The sequence below is a fragment of the Serinus canaria genome, chromosome 2 (genome assembly GCF_022539315.1).
Source record: "Serinus canaria isolate serCan28SL12 chromosome 2, serCan2020, whole genome shotgun sequence".
Classification (NCBI taxonomy): domain Eukaryota; kingdom Metazoa; phylum Chordata; class Aves; order Passeriformes; family Fringillidae; genus Serinus; species Serinus canaria.
The window spans coordinates 53,849,698-53,867,778 of NC_066315.1; the positions used below are offsets into that span (position 1 = coordinate 53,849,698).

General features: G+C 38.4%; 1 protein-coding gene across 2 annotated transcripts in view; it reads right to left on the bottom strand.

The window, feature by feature from the left end:
* TPK1 (thiamin pyrophosphokinase 1) overlaps positions 1 to 18,081 on the bottom strand; it is a 310,282-nt gene that overhangs the window by 175,710 nt on the left and 116,491 nt on the right. For both annotated transcript variants that reach the window (XM_018918197.3, XM_009093850.4), the window contains one exon: positions 10,983 to 11,052. In XM_018918197.3, coding sequence (XP_018773742.1) covers positions 10,983 to 11,052 — 70 coding nt within the window. The remainder of the gene's footprint in view (positions 1 to 10,982; positions 11,053 to 18,081) is intronic.

Here is an 18,081-nt window from a genome sequence, read left to right on the forward strand (position 1 = left end):
AAGGGCAAACAAGGAACAAACAAGGACATCGCTCCTAACCAACAGAGGCTGAATGTGTCTCTTCCTTAGCTCACTTCCATAATTTCTCTGTACAGTACATACACATGCCCCTGTTTGAGCCAAAAAGAACTAGTGCAGGACAGATGTATTTTTATTCTGAATGTTTCCATGTTCAGACTATATTGCAACATACAGGTATTTTGGTGGTGTGCTAGAGTTGTCGTCCAGCCCTTTATCTACTGCTCTCTTCTCTCACCTCTCTAAAGTTCACTCTTCTATTCACATCCTTGCAGGGCTAATCTTTCCTGAGGTGCTGATATGTACACAAGTGCTTACAAAAAAGATAAGAAGAATGGAAAATATTTGCAAGTAAAGGCAATGCCCACAGCACACAGAAGACGCTCACGCTGGTTTCAGAAACCATCTTAGTGCCTTACTGCATATTTGAGTTTAAACACTCCCTATTTCATAGCTGAGTTAATGAGTCAGAGCTGAAGGATGTGCTGATACTGGTCCAGGCTTCTGCAGGGACACCAAAACCTGTTTGCAAATAGCCTCTAGACTTGCTCGTGTGGAATGTCCCACACGGGTAGAAAAACATCAAAACATAACCCCACTGGACCTTGATTCATTTTCATTAACTTTAAGATACTGTAATCTTGTATCTAACCTACCTGCTGCATGATCAGACATTATTCTGTTCATTTATTTATTTATGTACAGCTTATACAATTTCCAACATGCTTTTGACTATCTTTTAGCATTTATGCCTGATGTATTTTCATTTTATCTGTTATCACAAATAGATCTTCTCTTGCTCAAAAATCAGAATTCTCTACATTTATCTATAACTGACAATCATTACATTTTCAGGTATACTGGCTAAAACTTTATTTTTAAAGTCTGTATGCAAGGGAGAGCAATTTATCCCCATTTTTTAATTAACACAACAAACTCAAAGCATTACAAGATTTTTTCCTCCACCATTTTGCAAGAATGGAGCCCAGGCTGTTATCTAAATAAGGCCAGTAGTACGGTGGTTGGACAGGAGTGTGCACACCCAAGAGTGCGATTTTTGTATGAACTATTGGTTGAAGGAGATTTGAGTTTCTCTAAATATAAGTGTATCCAAGAGCAGCTTTGGAGGTACCACTGCACACATTATCCACATGCTTGAGCAAGTTATTTCTGGCAGCAGAACAAAACTTATTCTGTGACAGCTCAGAGCTCCAATTTTTTAATAAGGATTGCCCTTAAATGATGGAATTTTCCAGGCTGACTGGCAACCTTATCCAGTCCAACTTTCAATCAACCAGCAATTAACTGATGCTAAACCCTTCATGGGGATTGCTTTGCAACTGGTGCTGCAGGTTTTGCTCTATAGTTTATCCTTGTCAGAAGAGGCACAGGGTATTAATCTCTTGACCCTAAAAAGTAAATTTATTAAATATTCTCAGTTATCAACTGTAATAAGCAGTCTTGATCAACAGTTTTAGAACACAGTTACTTATTCTTGACAGCATTCTCTGAAAACAACTGTGGCACAAAATATTTTTAAATTAAAAGATGAAAAGAGTCAATTTGTAAAATGAAACCACTCTTGGAATACAATTAGATTTAAAAATAAATCTTACCAGAACAACTAGAAAAAATAAAGATGAATGGATCTATATTATCAAGTTTTGCTTCTCATATTCTACAATACATAAAGTCCCCCCTTCACAAGCTTCTGGCTTCACTAACACTAAATTTAAACAGATTTGAAGAATAGAATCATCGGTTCTGAAAATAAAAGTGTCCATTTGAATGCAAATTGTTAAAAGTCAGAACTTCTGGCATTCACATATTTATAGAAAGAGAGCAGAGTCTACTGAAGAAAGAGAATAGGAAAAAAAAAACAAGCAATAAACACCTAGAATACGTTTATGCTTCAACAATCACTAATAAGTTTACTAAAAAAACATTTTAGAGATGGTGAAAACTAATCTGAATAATTTATCTAGGGGTATTTTTTGTGTTCAGTCCCATTAGGCAATATACTGTAATTTAAAGTCAGCTGAAATGGACTATACCTGCTCTTCCCCAACATTTTCCAGGCTATGAAAAAAAAAACAAACAAACCAAAAAACAAAAAAGAGAATGGGTGTTATATCACTAGTAATTCCTCCTTAAATGTCTGAGGTGCAACAGAGCAGATTAGTCAACTTCAAGGTCATTTGTTAACATGCATTCATTGTAGGGCATTGATAGCACATTAATTTCTCTGCTCCCTAATTGAATACTGCTCTTGGCATTCTTCTCAGGTCTCAACAGAGTTTCTTTCAAACCTAAGATCATTCTTGACATGTTCAATATAAAATCTGTACTTTAAATTTTAAATGACAAGTACTATTGCAGCAAAGACCCAGCTTGGTTTGAGGCTTGTAAGAACTTTCTAGTTTTGCTTTGTTTCAAGTACAGGAAAACTCCCAGTCCCCTGTCTGCCCCAAACATCTGTAGAAAGCATTGCTCCATCAAAACAAGCATTGCTGGCTTAATCCTTAATTTCTATTGATAGTCAGAGACACAAAGGAAGCAAAGGCATACATTTCACCCTAACACTATACACAAAGCCAGCTTCTCCTGAATCCTGAGAATTACTGCTTAGGCACAACAGACCAAACCTCTATAAAGTGCTGAGTACTCTTTAGCCAGCTCAGAAGTCTTTTCAAAGCTGCTTGCTCCAGATGTGACTCAATGCACGGATATTTTATCACTGCCAAGTCCTAACCTCTAGCATTGGGGTGGCCATAAATGATTTTTACCATGTCATAAAGCCAGAAATCACCCAGATGGCAATGACATTCCTCTACTTACAGTACACTAGGGGCAGAGATGCAGCTATTTGAAGAATACGATGAAGCAGTACAGACCCTCTGATTGAAAGACCTGGGATTAATTGAAAGTGTCCCTTTATTCTCCTTTCTTAGCCCCATTTTTTTTTTTTTTTTTTTTTTTTTTCCTCTAGAACTACTGTTCTGGACAAATCATGACCCTTTGATTTCCTGGTTGGAAATTTAAACTTGGTTTATGGTGCTCTTACTGGGACAGAGCAGTTTTATGGCCAAAACACTTCACTTGCAGCCAGGAGACCTTGTTTTCAAAGTTGAACTGTTCACCTGCTTTGTATTTGTTTATCACTCCATCTCCCCAGTCTTTTATCTTGATCCTTCTTATCTACTCCTAAGCAAGATTAGAATTATTCCAAAAAAACAGAGATTCATACTTAGTGTTTGTTGAGTGACTGAAACAGGGTCCTAATGCCATCTTTGAATATCTTGAGGTATGCAAAAAATGAAAAAAAAAATCAGTAGATTTATGCCAAAGCATGAAGATCCCTGGAGCACCCATGGAGATCAAGTCTGCTTCCACCCAGGATTTATTATTCATCATTAAGTACTGATCTCATGAGGAATGATACCTGGCCCTTTGATAGGCTCATCTTTTAACAAGGAGCTATCAGAAATTCTGACGAGATCATGTGAATGAGGAGAGCATTTAATTTATTATTAAGAACTATTTTCCTGTATTTTAAAGGTGACTAACTGAGAATGTGAGATGATTTTGTAACTCAATGCAGGACTTTGAGCATATTAATAAAGGAACAAAGTAAAAATCTTGGTTCCCATTTCTCCACTTTAACCTGTAGACAATACTCTCACTGTTGCTTGACACAAAACCTGGTACATCTACATCTGCCACTTGTGCATCATATCCAGAGGTTCTACTGAGCACTGCTTTTTCTTTTCTACCTTCTCCTCTAAAGAAAGCATGTTCCTGTAGTAAGGTAGTTACTTGTTTCCACTGTCTCCTGACATAAAAGAAGGCAATCAAATATCTACATACACACATGTATCTCAGGGATAAAAAGCCAGCCATTTCACAGCTTCTGCAAGGGCATAACGCTACCAAGCCCTCTTTCTATTAGACATCTAAATTTCATGGGTCACAACAGGCAGCGCTGTCATCTCCCATCATTTTTAGTCATAAATACTACTATGGTTCTACAATTACCATCTTGACTAGCAAAAGCAATAGAAATTCAACATGAAGAGCAATTCAATCTCACCTAGATACTGCTAATATTTATGAGACCATATGTTTTATTATTATCTGCCATTTGATTTGCAGTTTGAGGGAATGATAACAAAAAAATCTTGCCCATTTTCTGTTATGGTATATACAGTAAATTCACTTAAAAGCGCCTCCAAGTAGACCCAGTTGCTGGTGTCTCTCTCAAAATATATCTCTACTTCTTGTGATTATGCATGAGTACTTCTGCCCCTCATAGAATTCTCAAGTGAATCCCAACCAATGATTGTGTAACTCCCAGATTTTTCCTTTATAGCATAAGATGATTAAGTGAATAGAAATAACTCCTTTACTCCAGAAGAATACTTACTCCTGGGTCTGGCTTATACAGCTGTTTAATGTGAAGATGAACCTAGCAGTAAAAAAAAAACAACCAAACCACTGATTTCCTAGTCATAATTTCTGTAAGCACTTGATTCAGAGACCAAAAAAGTCTGATATGCCTAGTGATGTTATTGCCCTAATACTTTCAGGAAACCCCTTCCAATACAGGAAGCTAATTTTGGTTTAAATTGAAGACTGAAACTATGCATATTTCATGATATTCATGCCTTGCTACCTCAACTCTACACTGTTTCTGAAACAAATCTTGACTTAACAGTGCACAGCTACTGGAATATAAATGCATTTGAAAATGCAATCGATTGAAAGTAATTAAATTGAAGATATAAATGAAAAAAGCAAAAAAATTACTTGATCCTGAAATTCTTGAGAATTTCTCATCTGTATTACCTGAAGCAAACACATTATGTAACTTCAAATGTATTAATCCTTCCAAACACTTAAAGATAGATTTCTTTGGCTTCTTTAAATATTTGGTGTCTGGCTGTTTTCTAAAAATTTAAAAATGAATCCCAAGTCACATATTTCCTAGAGGAGGAAACTGTGGATAGTGAGGTTTTTTTTCTGAACACTCCTGCAGAATTTATTAGGATAAACACAAGATTATAATTTTGGTCTTTATACACTGCTACAGCTTTTATGTCAGGCAAAGATGTCTGATGTAAAAGATCTCCTTTAAGCTGTTTGACAAATAAAGCACTGCCTGAGCTTCCAACTTTCTTGGCTTTTGGATTGTAATCCAAAAAGAAATTGAAATCAAAGAACTCTTCACCACTAGCAGCAAAGGGGCTGGCTTTGACCTCACAGTTTCAGAGGTTATCTTCTTTTTTAAACAGTACTAAAACATATTTTCATATTAACATGAATAAAGCAAAAACTTTATGAGTATAACTGTCTCACATCCTCCTGAAATCATACAATGAATAGATTTTAAAGACAAGAAAAGATCATTGTACTAGAACTCTATACCCAGGTAATCTCATTCAGTGTTTTCTGCATCAGTGCCCTAAATTTTGCCTGAATATAAGATGTCTTAAAAACAATACTCAGTTTAATCTGAAGAGTTCAAGCAAAGAATTCCTCTCAGCTGTACATTAGGTTATGTCAATGGCTAATTACCTTCATAAGTACTCTATTTCTAATCCAATATGGAACACAGCAAAGTATGGATGAATTTCTCAGTCTAATAATCTTATTAGGGACCCACTTTTCCACGAGCAGAAGATTATTCAGGAAAAATAGATCTCATTTTGCACATGGGTTTTGCTAGCTGTTGTGCAGAGGTTTCTCTTTTGGTTGTCTTGTCAATGGAGGCACTGGTTCTTAGATTAGTCAAATTCAGTGTAAGCTATAAATAACCAGTTGAAGTAGGCAAGGCACTACTAACCCTCACTAATTGCTAAAATGAACACATGAAAGTGTGAAAATATACAGACACTACAATTCATCTTTCCACTTTTCACACAGGCAAATACATGGTGATGACTACCTTTCCTCATGGAAGTTATATTAGCTTAGTTTTCCTATTCAAAGGTTAAACTTCAGTTTAGCTTTCAAATTTTGATGCAAAATAAACCCCCCGAAAAATGCATGCAGCATGGGAGAAAAACAGAGATTTGTGAAGAGTTGCAAAGCTACAATCTTGTTGGGATCACTGAAACATGACTGGGTGTTGCAATGAGGGGATGCAGGCTTTTTAGGAAGAACAGGATAGAAAGGTGGGGAAGAAGAGTTGCCCTTTCTTTAAGAGCGCAGAGAGCTCTGCCTGGGGATGGATGAAGTTAGGCAAAGTAAAGCTGAAGTGGAATTGCATCACGACAGGGATTTCAAAGATATAAGTTGATTGTAAAAAGATATTTTTGAGGTCTGTATTTGAAATTTAGCAGCTGCATCAAATGGAAATGTCTACAAAATTTGTTCCTAATTTTTAAAAACTCCCATAGAGCTTCCTGAAGCTGCCTACATTTATGGCCAGTTCAGAGAAGAATTGTATAGTAGCAGCTACGTTTTCATGCATTACCTGAGTTCAACTCATTAATGTTTAATATGTAGAAAATGCTACCATTTTCCAGTTTCACTGCTACTCTTATATTTTATACAGTTCACAGGGAGAAACTGAAAGTGATGTTCTCTGTGACTGAAGGCCAGCCACCTAGTGTCACACAGTCTAGAACTCCAGAAACACAGTATTTTTCATGATTGGTTTATCCTTCCTCTTGTAGAGCTCATCACTCCCCTCTTTAACCTGATGCTCTTAACACTGTAAAACCTGAGTACACATTGGATTTGACAGCTCTCTGGGAAACAGGATCCAAGGCATAAGAACTAATGACTGGTTTTAAAAGTTCCAATGTGATGATAGTTTTCAATGCATTTTCACCTTTGTATACCCCAAAGCCAGTGACACCCAGGTTAATCAATGTCCTGAGATGTAATCACAAGGTGTTGAGAAACAAGTTCTGCAGTGTGACACAGATAGCAGCTTAATGCTGAAGTGGAAAGCAGTGCTTCATAATGACTCAAGAAAATTCAAAATTGGATAGGCAAGGCAGACAGAATGAGGCACAGCAAAGAACCCATAAAGATCAGCAACTCACCTGTAACTCTGATTAGGAGCCAATGTTTAGCAATCAAGAATGGTTTAGCAGTAATCCTTATTTCTAAGTGGGAACTGGTGTTAACAGTCTAAGGAAAATAGACCTAAACCTTTCTGGACTGTAGAGTCTGAGGGAGAAAAGCACCAGCATTCAGTCCTTTTACACTCCTGCCTGTCCCATGTCCCCAGCACTGACAGCTCCCAGGGACCAGCCTCTTTAAGGGAAAGTTATCCTCCCCTTTTAGTGATTCTTCTTAGTCCTCATGCTCTAGAAGGCAATTTGTTTTAACATATCATTGAAAAAAACTGGCATGCTTTCTCCTTGTTAGCACTTACAAAAATTAAGGTTTTCTTGGACAGGTTTGTTTTTAAACAAAAATAATTGCAACTCAGATTTTTTGAGGAAATATGAAAACCAACCAAACATCATAAAAATGACACCACAAAACCAGAGGAAGACAGATAACATCTTACATATGTTAAATTCATGACAAAAAGTCTCATTGCTATGTCAGCCTGTGCAATGCTATAGAGAGGAAGGTGTGAACTTCCTTTGCTTGATGGGTCTAGCACAAAAGCAAGTCAAGATATCAGGAGAAAATAGGAAACAGATGGAGACAGGGCTCTTGAATCACCCTTTGCTGCTTTTCATCTATTGGCATAGGCCAACACAATGGAAAGCAAGTTAAAGACTTGTTCAGCACTGAGGAAGAACTACAGCAACCTTGGGAGCAGGAAAAGAAGACTTAAGAGGGAATATCTCAATTAAACACAAACATCCAAAGACACAACCAGTAGAAAGACCATGCAGCATCCCTTTGCATCCATTCTGGGACACTGACAGAATCAAACACCTCTATAAAGTGCCTGTATGCCAATACACACAGTATGGGAAACAAACAAGAGGAAGGACAGATCTGTGTGCAGTCACAGATCCCACTGAGATTAGGGAGATGCAGGAGGATAACTCCCATGGCTGGAATGTTGTCATGAAGGGCTGTACACTATTTAGGAGAGATAAACTGGGAAGGTGTGGTAGTGGAGTTGTCCTCTATGAGTGAGGTAACACCTGGAATGTATTGAGCTCTGTCCTGGGGAGGATGATGAGTGAGTTGAGGGCTTAAGAGCTTGGATAAAACGACAGACTGGTAAGGGTGATGCTGTTGGGGGTGTTTGCTACAGGTTGCCTGGGCAGGAGGAGGAGGTTGACGAGGCTTTCTACAGGCAGCTTGAAGCAGCCTCTAAGTCCCAGGCGCTGGCTCTTGTGGGGAATTTTAACTATCCTGACACCTACTAGAGAAACAACACAGCGAAGCTCAAACTATCCAGGAGGTTCCTGGAAAGTCTTGATGACTACTTCCTGACACCACAAGTGGATGTTCCCACAAGCAATGGTGTGCTGCTTGATCTCATACTAATAAACAGAGAAGACCCTGTAGGAGGTGTGAATGATGGGCACAGCCTTGGCTGTAGTGACCATGAGACTGTGGAGTTCAGTATGGGGAAGGAAGAAGCAGGGCAGTAAGACTGTAACCATGAACTTCAGAAGAGGTAATTTTAGCCTCTTCAGGGATCTTCTTGGAATAATCCCATGGGGATGAGGCTTGCAGGAAATAGAAGTCCAAGAGAGCTGGTTGATATTCAAGGATCACTTCCTCCAGTCCCAAGGACATGGCATCCCAGTGAGAAAGAAATCAGGCCAAGGGGAAAGAGGCCTGTGGATGATCAAGAAACTCCTGTTATTACTTGATTGTAGGCAGGAAATAGGGAAAATTAGAGGCAGGAAATAGAATCAGTGTCAGGACACTTGGAATGAGTACAGAGAGGTTGTCACAGAAAGTATAAAGGGGATGAAGATGACCCATCTGGAATTAAAGCTGGCCAAGGCTGTCAAAGACAAGAAGGGCTTCTTCAATCCACTGGGGTCCCTTCCCACTTTACCTATTCTGTGATTCTGTAATATGAACTTATCTCCAAAGTAAGAGCACCAGTACACAGCACTTATCTCCAGTACAAGAGCACCAAACTGCAAGCTAATCTTTTCCCAATGCATTATCACTATTTCCCACTCTAAAGGATTCTTCATAAAATTTAGTGTCGCTGAGAATCAAGCCCAAAATATCAATCAAATTCTTTATTTATATCTGTTGTATATTATAATATTCCTAAAATTAAAAGACTATTGTTTTTTAGGTTTTGATACAACACTGTTAGATATCAAGACTTTGAATAAAGTATAGTTTTAAAATGTTAAGACAGCATTAAAAAATGATTAGTATGTCAGTAGAGTCTGAGCAGACAGCTCTTTAATAACAATGGACAGGGAATTTTAAGAAAAAGTACTTCAGAGAAATAAATGGATATTCTTTATTCTTTATTCAGAATGATTTCTTTAAAGACAAAAATCCAAATTATGCACTTCTTTTTTTTTTGTTTCAAAATGACTACTTTGAAGGTAAAATATACCCAACCAAAGCAATCAAGATGAGAAGAAGAAAGATAGAGGAAAAGAATATTCCAAGGGCCAAGTAAGTAAGACTGAAAGAACTATTAGGTCAAAGTATAATCATCCATTTTCCCCTGAAATATAATTATTTAATACAAACATAAATATGTGCAGAACAGATGAATAAGTTACCAGAGAAGGTAAAGCAAAAGCTCTCAAATGTTGTTCTTTGGAGACATCACCATTCTCAAAGAGAACTGCTTGCTCCAAGTCTGTCATGAATTCAAACAGACACCTGCCTAAGTTTTCCATGGCTCTGTGAGCAACTACTGGAAAAGGAAGAATAGAATGTTGTAAAACACAGTCCACAACAGTAGTGCTTCTCAGACTCCAGTCTTAGCAGTTGTAGAACTTCAGATGAACTTTTCACAGGTGACAAAGGAAGAAATTTTTACTTTAATTTTTACTTTTGGACAACAGCCTTCCTCTCTAACTCTTGTCTTTTTTTCTGAAGAAGAGGAGGAAACTGAGCTTCCTCCTGTCTCCGTCATACACTTCCCATGAGATGAAAAGCAAACTACCTGTCAGATTTTGCTGTATGAATAAAACTGTTCATAAGCTTGTAAGTTCTACCAGATGCCTTTCTCATTCCTTTGCTCCAAAAGTCTGTGTATCAATTCCCTTTTATGGAAATACTTATTTATGAATTCTTGCTCAAAAAATCTGAAAATCCTAAAGACAAGCAAAAAGAATCCTTAGTAAACTAAGTTTGCACAATGTTTCATATTATAAGATAAGATAAGAAATTACTTGAATGAAGTGTTTTGCATCACAACCCCTACTCAACACCTCTGCTGCAGAAACCTGAGATGTTTTGCAATTTTAAATGCCAGTGCAGAAAACAAGACCATGTTCTTTCAGTCATATTTCCTCACCTAGTGTACACGTTTATAGACAGTGTCTGTACTTGCCTTTGGTCATTTATAATGCCCTGATGGTATTTAAAAAATAATTCACAAAGAAGACTTCCTAGGAATTCTAAGTAAGTAGATTTCCTTTAAAGCCTCATGAAAAATGAAGAGACATACTTTGTTTCAGCTCATGGTGACAAACATCAGATATTCCTCCAGGCAACCCTTGCTATGGACACAACAAATTTTTTCAGAGGCCTCACTCTGATGGATACACAAAATAAGACAGACTGAGAGCAGCGCTTTTGAGAGGAAAAAAGACCAGTGGGCTTCAGGGAAAATGGTGTTTCAGGCTACCTGTGTTTTTATAAACTGTAGCCAGGAATAAAAATTTAGGATAATGTGGAAAAAATATTATACTACCTGCCACAGTTCATTAAAGTACCATGCACAGAGCAAGCAGCTCCTTAAGTAACTGAACAGATCCTGCTCCTCCACATTTTACTTTCATTGAGAAAAGATGACTTCAATGACTTCAAATGTATTGCTGACATACCTTTCCTGGCTCCCTTCTGTGATGTGGTAGAGAAGATTGGCACCTCCATCAGCACAAGCTCTCAGAGCAGCTGCAAGTGAAGAAAGACAACATCAGCACATTTGCATTATAAATAAAAACCCACAACTAGTTGACAGTGCAGTGTAAATTAATTGTTCATAGTGGCATAGGGAATAAGCTTGAGATCTTGTATGGCTTTTAGCTTCTGGTACTCGACTGCTTTCCCTGTTTCTCTAAATAGAAATTTAAACTGTTTTGATCACACTAATGCCAATCTTCATCTGACTGTGCCACTGCACTTGCAAATAGCTGATTTCTGTTATGAATAAAGTTTTATATGTCTAATTCAGCAAGCAACAAAGTTGAATTTAGCAACAATTTTAATTAAGCAGCAAATTCATATAAAATAATACAATCAAATATAACCAAGCAGCTACAAAAATAATTTGGCAGTGGTTTGGAAAAAGCATAAGCAAAACCGACCAGGGTATGAACCCGACTGGGGTATTGGGGGGGGGGTGTTTCTCACCCTGCCTCCTGTGTGAAAAACAAAGGAATCCAAACACAACTTATATACTGTATGCTAATACATATTCATCAATATTTTCCCATAAATCTCCTCCTATTTTTGATTCTTGAAATCTCCGTCACTATACTGCACAGTGCCTGCTCCGCTTGTTTCTAAGGGGTCTTCTGGCTCTTTGGTGGTCACATCTGACAAAGGCTTCTCCTCATCATCACTGTCCTCTGAATAACCCCACAGGCACATGCACCCCAAGTTGTGTTTTATAGAAGCCAGTATTATATTCCAAAAATAAGCCTTATTATTTCATAGATACCTGGAATAATTTCAATTTTGTCCATTTCAAGGCCGATTCTCTAATTACCCCGAGGCCTATTCCATTTTGGGATGTTACTTATCTCAAATACATCCTGCATCCTATTTTCTCATGAACATCTGAAAGCATCTGTTTTGTGACACTAATGACATATTCTTTTTCTCTATTACTTTTTAATAAATATTTTGTAAAATATCAATATAGTTACAATTGTTAGCACAAATCAGAATTCTTTATTACATTTCTATCTATCTGAACCTGCTGCCCAGCCAGCTTAAAGACAGGCAAGTATTAAAACCTGAAAAGGCCCACCCTCCATCTACTGATGGATCCTCCACCTTGTCACAAGTGAGAACTTGCACTGTAAACAACTATTTTCTCACCCAGGCAGAAAGTCCCCTATGATGGCTCTACAGCAACCTGCATAACAATTGGGAAAGAAAAATAACCAAGAGTTAATAATCACAATACCCTTTTTCTCTTACCCCCCTCCCCTATGACAGAAAAATGGTAACTTTATTACAGTTCCTATATTGTTCCAGGGACTGTTTGACTCTTCTGATATAAAGTAGGTGGTTTACATCTTAGCTTTAAATCTTGGACTATCCTCGTACAAAACCACAATAATTTTCAGCACTTCCACCTAACTTGGGGACCACAAAGGGCATGTGCCACTAATTCCAGTTGATTTAAACAAGCACAGAATGTTGTTCTCTTGTGATGCTTTTATTTATACAGACTTAAGTCAGAGAAAAGAGACAAGTCTAACACTATTACCAAATCAAACATTAATTGGTATCTCTTTTTCATAAGCTTCCCTATTAATCATCATTTAACTAACACACAGCTCTTTCATGAGGTTTTTAAAAGCTGATAAGCTATTAAAGATTGAAAATGACCATCTTGTCTTAGCACTCTCTATCAGTTTTGCTCTGAGATGCACAAGTTAGATAACTACAGCACTCAAGATGATAGAAGCTGTTGCTTCCACACTAGGGCAGAGTGTTCCTTCCAGGCACAGAGAGACTGGCAGTACTGAAAGGGCTCAAAGTCACAGAGCTGGGGGAAAAAGAGGAAAGATAAGTAAAAAAAAGGTACAAACAAACAGATCAGGCACTTCTTGCCGCTAAGAATTTGATTTTCAGCCAAAGCTGCTTTCTTTTGGTGTTTATTTTTCAGTCAGAACCACCAGTCAGCAATGATACAAACTTGTATTGTTGCTTCTGGTGTACATTAGGTGGGCAATCCCCCTCCTCCCTACTTAGCCAGCCTATACAAATGGGGACAACAGAGTTCACCTCTATAGCTGTTCTCATCTTTAGATCATTCTTCCCTATGTGGGTGCTCAAATCCCACAGGGAGTGTTTGTAAATGAATATCTACTGTGCAGTACCAAGAGACCTTGGCTGAGGATTTTTTTGGGGGGGCAGGGAGAAAGAAGGAAGCAGGACAAAACAAAAGCTACCAGTTCACCACAGGTGACTTTGGGTACCTTAGCTATTTTTCTTTCAGGCTGAAGCCATGAGCAGAGCAGGAGAACAAGCACTGTACTCCTCTGTATTGTTTCTAGCTCAACTTCTGCTGCTGCTCTCTCCAGTACCCACCATGGCAAGCACTACTGCCCTCAGCCTTCTTGAATAGACCTGCACTTCTCTGTCCCCTTAACCACTTCACCCACTCCTTACAGCATCCACCCAAACCCATATTAACAAGCCAAGGTCAAGCAGATTTGATCCTGAGAAATCTTATTAGGTGAAGAAATTTCTAGATTATTCTAGAAGCTTGCCAGCCACTTACTATGGTGATTCCCTGCTTCAGGAAAGCGCCTCATCCAGTCTGATGAGTACAACATCACAAGACAAGAACACTACTTTTTGCCTGCTGTGTTTGACTGGACGATTTTAGCTTCTCCTTTCACTGGAGGTTACAGCTGAAAATGGATTGATATGCTTCCTTTCACCTGGACATACCTGTTCAGCCAGGGAGTTCAGCTCATACAGAACATACTAATGGCCCATTGCAAGAAGAGAGTGTAATACCTGTCCTTAAGTCAGCTATCCTGGTCACTGGCTTATTTAGCAGAGAGAAGCACCTAAGCAAGGCCTAGGACCTAAGGGACACGACCTGCTTAAAGGACATTTCCCAGACATTTCCAGACAGTCACAGCTTTTTCCTTCTGAAAATGGTGAGTTTTCCATCTATTCTCCCACATGAAAAAAAAAAAAGTATATAAGTAGCTTATAACTTCTGGAGGAAAAAAATAATGGGATGAGATACATTAAAAGAGATTAAAATCTGTTATTGGTCTCAAATATTTTAACACAGACAGAGCCTTAACCACTGTATATTCTCTCAATGGACTTAACACTAGTGAAGCCTGGCCCAAGATCTCTTCATCTGATCTTACAATTTTAAAACAACATGACCAAAAAAACCAGACCACACTAAGCAGTACAATACTGTCCTGGTTTAGGGCAAATTTGGGAAAGAAAGCTCTAAATGGGTTCCTCTAGAAAGTAGATTCAAGCGGTCCCTCCCCTAACTGGTTCAGGAAAAGATTTCCTTGGAGAAAAGTGAAAAAAAAATATTTAAAAGGCAAAGCATTCACCAGCACAAAAAAATGAACAATATTAAACAATAAAACCTCTTGCTGCTCTGAAGAGATGACAAACTGAGAAAGTCCCCTCCCTGGGCTGCATTTCAGCTCACTCAGTCCTTTATCAGTCCCTCCTGTGCTGGAAATGCCTCTGCCCAGGTCCAGCCTGGTGGTCCACAGGTGCTACCTGCCGGTGCTCCTCTGGGTGTTCACTCCAGAGCAGGTTTAAATAGATCCAAGAAAAACCACTGTCCAGGGAACTTCTCTGCCTCAGCTAGGTGAAAACTAACTAAAAGCAAAGGAGAGCTCTGTCCCGCTGTCTGTCCGTGCTGCAGACAATGCAGTCCAGGAGCAGGAATGTGGAGGAGTGAGTGCAGCGTCTGATAAACTCTGCACTTCTTCTCTACCCCCTTCACTCTTGGAATGAGTCTTAGAGGTGTGAAACTTATTATCCAGCATAAACAGAACAGGCAATCAGGGATACAAGCATCATATAGTCAACCCAGGACAAAACCAAACCAGTCTTCAATCAGTCTGGTACATGTAAAAGTTCCGAGATTCTCCCAAAGAATGGAAGGTGCCTAAGGAACAGATCTATGGATATGGTGCTACTATTTGATATCGCAAATCAAAAGAGTTGTCTTATATAACTGCAATTTAAAGATGTCCCTCACATATTTATTCTTATTTATTAAAAACAAAATTAAACTTCTGAAGCATTGTAAAGTTATTTAGAGAAACAATTTATGAGGTACTGATCCTTTACCAGCAAGTTAATAACTTACACTGAAATCAAACAAAGCCTCAATTGCATTAAGGAACTAGCAGGTAATTAATAGATTGGCTGGAGGCCAGTAAATCATAATATTTCTACAGCTCTGAACTAAGCTTTGCTTGACATAAACTAATGATATATGTTAGCTGGAAGAATATGCATCATTATTACCTGGAAGTGTTTAAGGAGATGGTCAGCAATTCTAACCTTACAGTTTGGATCTAAAATTCTCTGTGAAAAATAAAAGGAATTGATTTTTAACAGTGACTTTTTTATTAGACACAAAATTGCTTTACAAACAACTATTTGGCCAAGGTGCACCATGGCAACTGTGTAGGCAAATCTAAGAATCTCTAGGCACTTTGCAACAGCTTACATGAAACCTCATTAATTATTTCAGCAGAAACTGAAGGACCTGAACAAGATTTGGGCTTTGTTTTGCTTGGCTTGGCATTCTGAAAACAGAAACACTTTCTTCTGAGATGTTTTCCATTTAAACAGATGAAAAAAAAAAAATCAAAAGGTGGAACATGACACAGATGGATGAAGTGCTAAGGGTTACAACTGGGTTAAAGGCGAGTTATCTTCCAGGGTGACCAAAGTGGATGGTGAGGCTTATAAAGTGAAGAATAACTTAAGTGGCCAGTCAGAACACCAAAGATTTTTCTCTTACCATCTCTTCTGCCCCCAAGGGTACCATCACATTACAGCAGACCCCTCAAATTTGCTAGTGGGCTGCACATGGAAGTATGCTCCTACTTGTGTAAGGCAGAAAAAACTAAGTCACCAAAGACACTATCCAAGGGCTAGAGGCAGTTAACCTGGCCTCTGTGAAGTGACACGTACCAAGGAATGGCTGTCCAAGTAGCTCACTGAGCTCTGGTGGGTCAGGAGGACCAAACCTCCAGAAACAATGTCGTGATATGCAATTGGTAGCTGTAGCTTTTTCAACCATCCCAACTGGAAGCAGAGGAGGCCTGTGATTTTGGCTACCCAGCTTAGCTGCAGAGCCCCATGGTACCAGTTCATGCTTCTGTTATTAGAAGAGCTGATGCTAAGAGGACAAGGACACAAGTGCACTGCATTCCCAGCTTAGCATGTGAATTTGCACTCCTTGGCATTACCACAAATGACCACCTTTACAATCTGAATATTCTGTGTTAAGCTCCACTCCTCAGAAATAACTCTGTCTGACAAATTACCAGCATTTCTATCTGTTAGATTCCTTTCTCATATAAGTCCAGTGTCAGTCAGGGAACTAGGGCATGGAGATATAATCAAAAAATCAACTGTTTTATTGTGCAGGAGCTCCATGCCACTGTCAATAACTGCTTCCCAAGTTATTGGGAGCTGCTTGTGTTCAGTTCAGTCCAACTCTAGCCACGTCTGAAATTATGGCAAGAGTTAATACCCCTCAGCCCCATCTGTGCCAAGGATGACTTACATAAAGAGCATATTATTAAGCCATCCTATCTAAGAGTTTCTCACAGACAGCATGAATGAAGAAACAGAAATCTTTCTGAGCAATGCCCTTCCTTTTAAATGGTGCATCTTCTGCTAGTAACCAGTGAAGTATTTCCCTTTAGTGACTGAGTTTGAGGCACTATTTTAGGGCTAATTAGTAGTTTTTACAAAAATTGTTCTAACACAACAAAAACACTGGAAACATTTTATATTTACCCCTTTGGCAAATATAAAAAACTTCCTGTTCCTGTGAGATACGATATGAGCAGCATATGAAACACAAAAAAGGGAGGTCTTGGCTGTGAGCTAACAAGTTCTGATAATTTTTGCAGAAAAGGAGCAAGTATATGATTGTAATCAACAGCCCTGCAAATTCAGGTGGGGCAAAAGACTCCAAAGAAGAGATGCAACTCTTGCAGACTAAGAGGAGTGCATAGAAAGGGAATACATTTATAAACATTACCAACACCTGGGAAAGAAAAGCACAACCTTATTATTCCTATTCTATTATTCCTTCCATTTGCCTTTAAAATATATTATATTCCAAACAGATATTGAAATAAATACTTTTGTTTGTTTGTTTGTTTTTGCTTAAATTCAAATTTGTGACAACTATCCTTAAACTGCTTTGGTATAGCCCCTCTGTTCCTTTTCTAATTTCACACAACTTCTTCTAGGTATGCAATCTCTTTCCCTCGTTCCTTTATTGATTCAGTAGCCTGGTAACCATAATTAACCTGCCAGCAAAATCTACGCATAAGAGAACTCTGCTTAATTAATGACTTGAAGTGCTGGTAGTAATACATATGTGAAATAAATGGTAGATACACAGAGAATTGCTTGGCTGGCTTGATACATAGGCCAACACATTTTTGTCCCAGTATTACTAAAAAATAGCAGTTACCAACAACAAAATGCATAATCTGTATTTATGTGCTGTCTCATTTTCTCCTTTGTCCTGCAGAACCTGCAAAAATAAATTTAACAGACCCATGGCTTTGTACAGCTGCAGCTTGCTAGAAAGGGTATCAAACTGCATCTCAAACTATTGCCTCCCACCCATGTGTTTCCACCTGTGTTATCAGGACTGTTTGTAACTGCTATTCCATTTCAATTACAGGGCACTGCAGACATCGCTCTTCTGTCAGCTGTGGCTCTGGTTAGCAAATCAGCTACCAGTCCATAATAGTCTTCTGCTTTATGGTTGGACATTGGTCTTGCTACGAGGCTTTTTAACTCTTTAAAGTAGGTCTATCCTTAAGTTGCAAATGAGTAGTTTGGCTACTTAAAGAAACAGCATCAAAGACACTGGTGAAGGCAGGGTTTAATATGAATCTGTGAAAATACAACTTTTATAGTTTGATGACAAGGTTCACTCTACTACTTGCTACAAAGATGAAAGCATACAAAAGAAGATCACATTAG